Source organism: Hylobates moloch, unplaced genomic scaffold (assembly GCF_009828535.3).
Source record: "Hylobates moloch isolate HMO894 unplaced genomic scaffold, HMol_V3 SCAFFOLD_10, whole genome shotgun sequence".
NCBI classification, from domain to species: Eukaryota; Metazoa; Chordata; class Mammalia; order Primates; family Hylobatidae; genus Hylobates; species Hylobates moloch.
Window position 1 is genome coordinate 85,348,939 of NW_026652285.1, and position 11,638 is coordinate 85,360,576.

General features: G+C 43.0%; 1 protein-coding gene across 3 annotated transcripts in view; it reads left to right on the forward strand.

Annotated features, from left to right (window-relative positions):
- Window positions 1–9,180, forward strand: part of SLC31A1 (solute carrier family 31 member 1) — a 41,896-nt gene extending 32,716 nt beyond the window's left edge. For all 3 annotated transcript variants that reach the window (XM_032164913.2, XM_058445338.1, XM_058445339.1), the window contains exons 2-5: window positions 836–999; window positions 1,833–1,905; window positions 3,413–3,581; window positions 4,984–9,180. In XM_032164913.2, coding sequence (XP_032020804.1) covers window positions 871–999; window positions 1,833–1,905; window positions 3,413–3,581; window positions 4,984–5,185 — 573 coding nt within the window. In that variant the 5' untranslated portion in view covers window positions 836–870 and the 3' untranslated portion in view covers window positions 5,186–9,180. The remainder of the gene's footprint in view (window positions 1–835; window positions 1,000–1,832; window positions 1,906–3,412; window positions 3,582–4,983) is intronic.
- The last annotated feature ends 2,458 nt before the right edge of the window (window positions 9,181–11,638 follow it).

An 11,638-nucleotide genomic window follows, 5' to 3' on the forward strand; every position in this document is an offset into this window, starting at 1 on the left:
TAAATTTCATTAGCGGCATTCATTTGTATCTTATTACAGATTGTCTGTTTCCTGCAACCCAAAGAAGCTGCTTTCCTTCTCCTTATCTAATATTTAAGTTTGAACATATATTAAGCATACCTATTAAAGGAACTATACTGGTGGGGCACAGTGGCTTACACCTGTAATCCCAACACTTTGGGAGGCCAAGGCAAGAGGATTGCTTGAGCTCAGGAGTTCGAGACCTACTTGGGCAACATGAGACCTCATCTGTACGATAAAACAAAAAATTAGCTGAGCTAATTTTTGGTAGTGGTGAAGGCCTGTGATTCCACCTACTCATGAGGCTGAGGTTGAGGCTGCAGTGAGTTGCACTCCAGCCTGGGTGATGGAGCAAGACCCTGTCTCAAAAAAAAAAAAAAAAGGAACAATTCTGCAGAATAAGGAAGGGTTAGGCATCTGTAGCGCTACGTGTAAACCCTTTCTGCTACAGTCTCCAAAAGTGATCCCTATTAACACGAGTTCCTTCTCTCTCCATCTGTAGATTATGAAAAATAATTCTGAGTAAAGATGCTAGGAGAGCATTCATTTATTAGATGAATTCCATGTAGACAAGGTATTTACCAAGAAACAAGCCCAGGAGCAGGAAACCACCAGGTTGCCTGGTGAACCAGCCCAGGTCAGAAATGGAGCAGGTCAGAACTCCTGTATTGATCAGTAGTGGGATCATGCCTGTGAATAGCCATTGCATTCCAGCCTGGGCAACATAGCAAGATTCCATCTCTAAAAATAATTAAAAAAAGAAACAAGATTTTTATATCCTTAAATTATTATATATAATTCTTTCTCTTAAAAGAATCTTCTGCTGACTCTCAACTTTTCCTGGAAAAAATGGATCATTCCCACCATATGGGGATGAGCTATATGGACTCCAACAGTACCATGCAACCTTCTCACCATCACCCAACCACTTCAGCCTCACACTCCCATGGTGGAGGAGACAGCAGCATGATGATGATGGTGAGTGCCATAGGAGGGGCAATGCAGGCCCTTTCCCACCCACTTGGGTAATAGAAATAATTGAATTTTAGTACTGGAAGCTCATTATCTTTAAAGGTCAGTTTACCAGTGAGGATAACTAAAGCAGACCCAAGCAAGTCAAGTCATTTGCTCAAGATTACGTGGCAGGCTACTTACAGAGTCACACCAGAACCAAGATTTTAGGCTTCTTTCTTTGGTAGTCCCTTCTAAAATCGACTCTTTTCTGAATTAGGGGTTCTGGTCTTTATGCCTTGGGTGGAAAAGAGAAAAAGACAAAAGTTGGCCGGGCACAGTGGCTCATGCCTGTAATCCCAACACTTTGGGAGGCCGAGGCAGGTGGATCACAAGGTCAGGAGATCGAGACCATCCTGGCTAACACGGTGAAACCCCGTCTCTACTAAAAATACAAAAAATCAGCTGGGCATGATGGCATTCGCCTGTAGTCCCAGCTACTTGGGAGGCTGAGGCAGGAGAATTGCTTGAATCCAGGAGGTGGAGGTTGTAGTGAGCCGAGATCTCACCACTGCATTCCAGCCTGGGCGACAGAGCGAGAATCCGTGTCAAAAAAAAAAAAAGATAAAAGTTGATGGTGGGGGCCCAGGAGAAAAATTGATGGTGGGGGCCTAGTAGAGTACTCATGCTCGGTGCCTGTGGTAGTAACACTAACATGAGGGCAAAAGCCTCACACTCACGTGAATGTCTTTTCTTATTATCCAGATCTTCTACTTTTAAATGTTCTAAGCTTCTTTGCCCCAAATTCTCATTTAGAATTTTCATTCATCTCTAACTGACTTGTTTTGGTTTTCTGGCAGCCTATGACCTTCTACTTTGGCTTTAAGAATGTGGAACTACTGTTTTCTGGTTTGGTGATCAATACAGCTGGAGGTGAGTAAGCCATTAGGTAGTGTTGGAAGGTGATAGTCACATGAGAGACAGTGACAAATAATTTGGAAGTCCAGCACCTCTTTCTGTCCTAATTACTAAGTCAACATGGTAATGATGCATAACCATCTTGTTTCCTATTTCCTACCTAGAAGGTAGGAAACACAGTACTTTTTTGGTCCTCTGGTAAACCTCTGTTAACTAACATGTATGTTTTGGAGCTCTAAAAAATAATTTAGATACTAGATAGAAGCCTTTTGCAATGCATTTTTTTTCATTCTTTTCCAGAGTGTTTAATTTTTTTTTTTTTTTTTTTTTGACAGAGTTTCACTCTTGTCACCCAGGCTGGAGTGTAATGGCAGCTATCTTGGCTCACTGCAATCTCTGCCTCCCAGGTTCAAGCAATTCTCCTGCCTCAGCCTCCTGAGTAGCTGGAGTTACAGGCACCCACCACCATGCCCGGCTAATTTTTGTATTTTTAGTAGAGATGGGGTTTCGCCATGTTTGCCAGGCTGGTCTCGAACTCCTAACCTCAAGTGATCCCACCTGGGCCTCCCAAAGTGCTGGGATTACAGGCGTGAGCCACCATGCCCGGCCTCAGAGTGTTTACTTATTTGATAAGTTATTAGTCCTGGACATAAGACTAAGTCAAGTTAAATACCACAAAATAACTCTAAGTTTAAAACTATTGCTCTAATACTTCAATTTTACGATAAATTAAGTACCACAAATTGTGAAATGACTTGCCCTCAATCATAGAGTTAATATGTCAGAGCTAGGACAAGGACCCAGACCTTCTAGAGCTACCTAGACCAGTGTTCTTTTAGTCTACCAAACTATGGCCCACATCCTTCCTGATTCTTGGCATGGCCCATCTTAGTCACTCCTAGTTTTGAGGTAGATGACTACCCATCTCTTTGTGTCTATTATGTTGTATGGTATACTTTAAATTTAACTTGCGCAAGCTCAATAGTCAGTTGGACTGAGTTAGGTACCAGATGTCTCTTTGGAGCCATAAAATCAATTTGTTTTGGGAAGAAGGAGAGCATTTAGTTCAGGTAATGTGTTAAATTAGCAGTTTGAATACATTTATATCATTACCAACACTTCACAGTGTGAAAGACTTAGAATTGAAATGCCTATTCAGGAAATGTAGTCAGCCACTTATGAAACTAAATTGTTTTATTCCCTGTTTCCATATTCTACATTGTGTGTTTCAGTGTAACAAACCTAATTTAATGACATCAAGCAGTCTGACCAAAAGGTTATTATTGTTCTGATTATTTTTCTTATCTTAATCAGAAAGTAAATATGTTCTTGGCAGAGGCAATAGTTTTCAGTTACACCATCTTAGCTGTTCTCCTGTCTGAGCAAGAGAAGAGGTAATAATATAATGTCTTCAAAAACTGAGAGTAGCATTTTTTCTATGTGTCTTTCTAGCTGGACAGCACATTGGCTAATGATTTTGCACATGTTTGACAGTACCACCATATTTTCCTTCCATACTTAGAAATGGCTGGAGCTTTTGTGGCAGTGTTTTTACTAGCAATGTTCTATGAAGGACTCAAGATAGCCCGAGAGAGCCTGCTGCGTAAGTCACAAGTCAGCATTCGTTACAATTCCATGCCTGTCCCAGGACCAAATGGAACCATCCTTATGGAGACACACAAAACTGTTGGGTAAGAACTGAACAGATCCAGATGAAGTCCTAAAGAGCTCGATCAGTTAAGCAGCAAAGCCCAGCTATGCGATCAGCAGCAGCCCTCTTCTTGAGTTAGGAGTTCTGTATGACCTTGATCAAAACTGTCCCTGGAGGTTTGGGTTTGTAGGTCATGAGCAGGCCAAAGGAGGAATGAGAGGAGGTCTTCTGCAAATATGAATGTTTGTTTTGAGTTGTACGGATTGGCCACTTTGGAAGAAGGGAAGTGAGGAATCCATATTTTAAAATATTTACCAAAATAATAATGAACAAGTTAAGAAATTCATATCAAGATATAAAAGAATGGCAGATTGCAGTTGATTCTATAAAGTTACACCTAGTCAGCTCTGTCGTCTTTTTGTTTACAATATAAGACTGTATTGATTTCTGTGTTCTGTCTAAGAAAGTATTTGGATGATTATTGGTTTTTCCCATAGATTGGAAAATGTTTTTTGAGATTGTTTTAATAAAAATGTAAGTCTTAAAACCAAATTGGACCTTAAGAAATCCTATAGACTGACATCCTGCTTTCAAACAAGCAGTGTTATTTACTGTACTGATGAGCTTACTGAGGCCCAGAAGGATTGTGACCTACCTAAGGTGGCACACGGGATGAGTAGCCAGGTCTCCTTATCCCTAATTAAGTAATTTCGTCTATACTACCCAACCCTCAATTCTATTTTTTTTCTTTTTTTCTTTCTTTTTTTTTTTTTTTCTGGAGACAGGGTCTCCTTCTATTGCCCAGGCTGAAGTGCAGTGGCACGATCTTGGCTCACTGCAACCTCTGCCTTCCAGACTCAAGTGATCCTCCCACCTCAGCCTCCCAAGTAGCTGGAACTACAGGCGTGAGCCACCACACCCAGCTAATTTTTTTTATTTTTTGTAGAGACGAGGTTTCGCCATGTTGCCCAGGCTGGTCTGAAACTCCTGAGCTCAAGCAATCAGCCCACCTCGGCCTCCCAAAATGCTGGGATTAAAGGCATTAGCTACCACCCCCAGCCTCTGTTTCCGTTTTTGTAGAATGTAAACTTTGCAAAGGTGGGAAGCCTAAAAATCTTCGGGCAGATGAGCTTGAGAGGGTTTACGGCTTCCCTTTCAGGATCTAAGGTGGAGGTAAGTCAGGATTACTCCTCATCCTTTTCTCCTCCTCCGGAAAAGGGTTCCTCCTACTGGAGGAACCACAGCCATATCTGGCCAGTGTTTATAAGCCTGACAGCCCTGTTGCATTTCCACGGACCAATCAAAGAACATTCAAGTACCCATGAGTTGCCAGAGTGGCTGTCCAGTTCCAGCTGAGCTCATGGCAAGAACTCTTCCCTCTTTCTCCTGATCTGCAGAACTCCTAGGAGTCCCTGATTGTTGTGTCCCTGTTTACTCTCCAGGCAGCAGATGCTGAGCTTTCCTCACCTCCTGCAAACAGTGCTGCACATCATCCAGGTGGTCATAAGCTACTTCCTCATGCTCATCTTCATGACCTACAATGGGTACCTCTGCATTGCAGTAGCAGCAGGGGCCGGTACAGGATACTTCCTCTTCAGCTGGAAGAAGGCAGTGGTAGTGGACATCACAGAGCATTGCCATTGACATCAAACTCTATGGCATGGCCTTATCGATTGCAGTGGGAAGCTGTTGAAGACTTGAAGACGTGATTCCTGCTCCAATCATCCCTTCTTGCTCCTCTTTGTGCACGTACACACACACACACACACACACACACACACACACACACACACACACACCTGCTCAACAGAGGTTTAGTTTACAGTCTCTGAGCTAAAGTAGCAACCTCCCAAATTGTTTTTTCTAATAAGCTGAGATTCCCATTTCTCTTAAGGAGAAGCCACCTATGAGATGTCTTTTCCTTCTCCATCATCTTAGAGCCAAGTTATATGTTCTTGTCTAATCCATGTAGCTTTTTGTTCAATGACTTGATCATCTGCTTCCTTTTTGAATTTTTAACAGATCGTAAGTAAATTTGGTGGTTTTTTTCCCTGGGTCAGTGATGGAAAGGGGTTAACTTCAGCCAGGATTGATGGCAGCTGAGGGAAATTCTTGCCCAACTAAACCCAGAACTCAAACTTAACATTAGAAAATAAGGTCCAGGGCCAGACACAGTGGCCCATGCCTGTAATCCCAGCACTTTGGGGGGCCAAGGCAGGCTGGATCACCTGAGGACAGGAGTTCGAGACCAGCCTAGCCAACATGGTGAAACCCCGTCTCTACTAAAAATACAAAAATTAGCCGGGCATGGTGGTGGGCGCCTGTAATCCCAGCTACTCAGAAGGCTGAGGCAGGAGAATCACTTGAACTTAGGAGGCGGAGGTTGCAGTGAGCCAAGATGGCGCCATTGCACTCCAGCCTGGGCGACAAGAGTGAAACTCCATCTCAAAAAAAAAGAAGGTCCAGCTTTTGGATTCAATGAGTGGGAAATACATTGTGCCTTTCTCTAGATGTGATACGTTATACCAAAATCTTTGTAGTGTGCAGGGGGGTGGTTTGAGACTAAATACAGGCTTAGAGCTTGCAGAGTGTATATTCTTGGATGGCTGACTCATCAACTTGCATTCCCACTTAACACTTTGATTAGCATGAACTTGCCAATCCAAAAATGACAATCAATTTGAGAAAATAGAAATAGATATTTTAAAATAAAACCATTCGCAGTTTACTTTGGCTTGATACCTTGGTTTGTCCCAGCTGAAGTGAAGCAAGAGAGTTTGAATTATTTTTCCCGTTATTGTTTTCGCATGTCTGCCTCTAAAACTGTGATTTTCAAGCTTTAGCGTGCATCAGAATCACCTGTAGGGCTTGTTAAAACACTAATTGCTGGGCCTCAACCCAAAAGCCCCAAAGTGGCACTTCTGAGTTCCTGCTGATGTTACAAGGGACCACACTTTGAGAATCTCTGCTTTAAGCTAAGGAAATATTGCCTGGTGGGTTGGCTGCCTGGTATTGGGCATGGAAATTTGAATTGCTGATTGGTAGATGGTGTGTCTGTACTTAACTCATGTAGTAAATACTGCTGATCAATACCTAATCATTCCACATTTATTAAGCTCCACCTGTATGTATGTGCACCCAAGCACACCTATGTGAAGGGCTATAGCCAAAGTATTTTTACTAGCCTGTATGAAATCATTAGTCCTTATTTTTAAAGGTCTATGATTGTTGAGAGAGACCTTTGATCTGCAGTGTAAATCTACCAGTCATGGGCCAGAAGGGCAAAAGCCCAGCTTTCTCTTTGGAAAGACTCAGGCTCTGGTTTGTTGATGGCCAGGTTTTCCTCAAGATCCAACAACTGTGCTTATACCAAGCAGATCCTCATCCTCCATATAATCATCTTTGTTATTTGTGGGGGTTTAATTACATTACAAGTGGCCAAAACCCCTGTTCTCAGTGAAGAATCACATTGGATTTTTATTCTGTTGTAGTCTACGCTGCAGTCTTATTCCTGGTTCAAACTACCTCTTTAAATTGATTTGTCTTGTGCTGGTCTATAATCCTGTCCTCCTTGGTGCTAGATCCAGTTGTGCCTCAGGGCAGAGGAAACAAAACATAGCTATCCTGTTGGCCTGTGTTGTGGTTTTGAAGTTTGTACTTTCTCCGTGGGTGCCAGTTAAATATTGGAGAGCAAGGAATGTGGACTTGCATGGCTTTGAACCAAGAGAGAGGGTTGTGAGCCTACTGGATTGAGGTTAAAATCCAAGAACAATATTTAGAGCTTTGTACTTTTCTCTCATTCCATCACCTTGTAATGATGATACTTAACATGAGCAGGGTGAATGACAGGTACTGACAAAGTCCAACACAAAGGTATAATACAGCCTGTTGTCTCAAGCCAAGGAATCATAAAACCATGAGAAATAAATAGGAATCAGTAGTGACATTGGTGCTCTCTAGAAATCTCAGCATGAGCTGCTATAGAATACCCTCCCAGCAACAAAACCTTAGTAAGGCCAGCTAGACCCAGTGGCTTACGCCTGTAATCCCAACACTTTGGGAGGCCAGGGTGGGAGGATGGCTTGTGTTCAGAAGTTCGAGACCAGCCTGGACAACATAGTAAGATCCTATCTATATAAAAAAATCAAAAATTAGCCAGGCATGGTGGTACATATCTATAGTCCTGGCTACTTGGGAGGCTGAGGCAGGAGGATTGCTTTAGCCGTGGAGGTTGAGGCTGCAGTGAGCCATGATTGTGCCACTGCTCTCAGCCCGGGTGACAAAGCAAGACCCTGTCTCAGAAAAAAAAAAAAAAAAAAAAAAAATTCAAGACCAGTTAAGACAAAATACTATGACTTTGAAATTCACAGAAAGAAATAACAGTTTAGATTAGGTCTTCAGGTATTCAGGATAGAGATAATCTCCTGAAAAACCTGAATTTCAGAGATTCTTAGACTGGCTGCCAAAGGATGAAGCTAGTGAAGGAGAAAAAGCTTAAATTCCATCTTGAGCTCTTGGATTGTGATAATACAATGATTTCATTAACTTTTCATTTCTGTATACCTGTTCATTTGGAATTTAATGCTTGACTTCTTTGTTCATTTTGGATCTAAACTTCTCTTTTCTTCCTTCCCCATTCACATCTATTAGAAGACTGCATCACCATTTCTTTGGCCCCCTTACTCTGTTGTCCTCTCCCTTTTCTTTCATTTTTTAATCTCATGTCTAGTATATTAAGTCTCCATAGCCCTCCTGATGCCGTAGACAGTACTATGCTGTGGATATAATACCAACCAGAAATTGGCATTTATAAACCTGTTAAGAGACTTTAAGCATGCTTCAAGAGGCAGTTGACCCACTGGAATTTCTATAAGGCTGGTACCCTTCCCAGAGTTACAGAATCTTAGGTGCTGTCTCTAGTCTGTGATGGAGGAACTCCCAGCATCCCCATTGCCCACAAATGGAATCCTCACTGTATCCACTAGGAGATTAGAAATTAAGGTTTCTTCACTACTTCTATGTTAGGGTTGTCTGAAATTCCCTTTCAGGCTGTGGGTACTGGTCTTGGGTTCTAGTCATAAGGGGTTCCTTATAAGGAGCAGGCGGAGGGAAGTACACTTTCATGTTATTTAATTTTGATCCTGCCCTCTCCAGCTGCTCCTTCAAAAGATACAAACTCTGGGCCGGGCACAGTGGCTTACATGCTTTGGGAGGCCAAGTGGGGGCAGATCACCTGAGATCAGGAGTTTGAGACCAGCCTGGCCAATGTGCTGAAACCCCATCTCTACTAAAAATAGAAAAATTAGCTGGGCGTGGTGGCGCATGCCTGTAATCCCAGCTACTCTGGAGGCTGAGGCAGGAGAATCGCTTGAACCCCGGAGGCGGAGGTTGCAGTGAGCCAAGATGGCACCATTGCACTCCAGCCTGGGCGACAAGAGCAAAACTCCATCTCAAAAAAAAAAAAAGATACAAAGTCTGCATTTGATATTTGATATAATGCCTTAATTACTGGGTCTACAATTAATGTTGACTGTTTTAGATTGTAAGCTCCTGGAGAGCAGTATTGCTGTAGTAGGAATGTTTTAACAGTGTCATATGAAAAAGAACAAAATAAATATTTTGATTTTGATTCTATGCAAGTCTTTTTGCCCAGAGTGATAATGCAATAAGCTAGTCTGTTCATATCTGCATAGAGTCAGGCCATTACCATCAGTTTTTAAGATGTCCGTATTGTGGCCGGGTGCAGTGGCTCATGCCTGTAATCCTAGCACTTTGGGAGGCCGAGGCAGGTGGATCACGAGGTCAGGAGATTGAGACCATTCACTAACACAGTGAAACCCCATCTCTACTAAAAAAATATATAAAAAATTAGCCGGGCCTGGTGGTGGGTGCCTGTAGTCTCAGCTACTAGGGAGGCTGAGGCAGGAGAATGGTGTGAACCCGGAAGTCGGAGGTTGCAGTGAGCCAAGATTGCGCCTGGGCAACAGAGTGAGACTCCGTCTCAAAAAAAAAAAAAAAGATGTCCGTATTTTAGGTGGTATGATCCTTTTAGGTTTTCATCTCACTCTCCTCCTATTCTACTTAAAATGACATGCCTAGTACATGCCAGAAGATCCACGTGACCTTCTGCACAGGAGACAGGGTCTTCATGAAGCCACAAGTATTTTAGTATACTGAGGATTCCTCAGTTTAAAAGCCAGCTTTTGTCACATCATAATCCCTTCCCTGTTTCTGCTGTTAGGCAAGAGGCTCTGAGCTGGGCCTGTAGGAAGTTCACCGCCAAAGCTTGAGATGCACGGTGACCCTGCGAGTCCCTTTGGTAATGCCAAAATGCTGACGTCACTTGCTCTTCCCACTGGCCCCCAGTGGGCATCTTGCCATCACCACCATTCCTAGTCTCTTCCTTAGTGTAGTGTCATGAACATGGACTTAGAGGAGTCAATGAGTTTGGATTCTGGTTCCACCACTTACTAGCAGTATGACCTTAGGAAGTTAGTCTAATGATCCCTAAGCCTTAGTTTTCTTATTTAGAGATGGATCCTCACTCCGTCACCTAGGCTGGAGTGCAATGGTGCAACCTCGGCTCACTGCCACCTCCATCTCCTGGGTTCAAGTGATTCCTGCCTCAGCCTCCCAAGTAGCTGGGGCTACAGGCACACACCATCGTGTCTGGCTAATTTTTGTATTTTTAGTAGAGACGGGTTTTTGCCATGTTGGCCAGGCTAGTCTTGAACTCCTGAGCTCAAGTGATCCGCCCGCCTCGGCCTCCCAAAGTGCTGGGATTGGGAAAGGTGTGAGCCACTGTGCCCGGCCATAATACCTGTTTGAATTAGGCACCTAGCATAAAATAGGCATTCAAGCCTTAGTATATTTTTTTATTATCTACAATTGTTATTACTCCAGCTTTCAGGAGAATGAAAAGTAACACTCTTCTTGATAAGGTTAATAGGTTTGTATTTTTCTTTTTTGTTGTTTTTGTTTTTGAGACGGAGTTTTGCCCTTGTTGCCCAGACTCGAGTGCAATGGTGCAATCTCAGCTCACTGCAACCTCTGCCTCCCGGGTTCAAGCACTTCCACCTCAGCCTCCCAAGTAGCTGGGATTGCAGGCATGCGCCACCATGCCCGGCTAATTTTGTATTTTTAGTAGAGACAGGGTTTCTCCATGATGGTCAGGCGGGTCCTCAGGTTATCCGCCCACCTCGGCCTCCCAAAGTGCTGCGATTACGGGCATGAGCCACCATGCCCAGCCCTTCTTTTTTTTTTTTTTTTTTTAATTTTATAGAGTCAGGGTTTCCCTGTGTTGCCCAGGCTGGTCTAACTCCTGGACTCAAGCAATCCTCCTGCCTCAGCCTCCCGAAGTGCTGGGATTACAGGCATGAGCCACCACACCTGGCCCTCTCCCACTCGTATTACTCAGACTTAAACTAAACTACCCCCAAAAGGCTAAAGTCCTGCTAAGAGTCTCTGTAGAACTGATGATTCAAGAGGCTCTTATGATCACAGCTGGTGATTCCCTGTGTTGAATTAGTGAAAACAGGCCAGGCACAGTAATCCCAGCACTTTGAGAGGACTGCTTAATGCCAGGAGCTCGAGCCTAGCTTGGGCAACACAGATCCTTGTCTCGACATAAAACAATAAAAATTAAAAAAAAAATTTTTTTTAATGCCCAAAACAGTAGGGCATGATTCAGAATTACCCTCTGAGCTGCCTTTCTGGTTCTTTCTGGGAAAAACGCTTAGGCAAGTTGAGAAAGGAAGGAAAGTTGGAATGGCAAAACTGTTAGAAGCATTCCTCTTATTTCCCTTCACTGCCTGTCCTCCCAACATTATACCCAAACTAGTTACAAAGCCATTCTGTAAAGAGATCTGGTACCTACAATTTCTTCAGATTTACACAATATCACTAGAATTATTTAATTTCTACAAGGGCAGGGATCTTTGCTGAGTGGCACATGGCAGACATTCAATAAATACTTGTTGAATAGATGGGTTAAGTGAAAGTGGCAGGGATCAACTAGAGTGTCCTGTGCTCAGGGTCTTTTAATAAAGATGGAAAGAATGATGTTAATCTTGTAGCAATTATCTTTTAAAGTCTGGG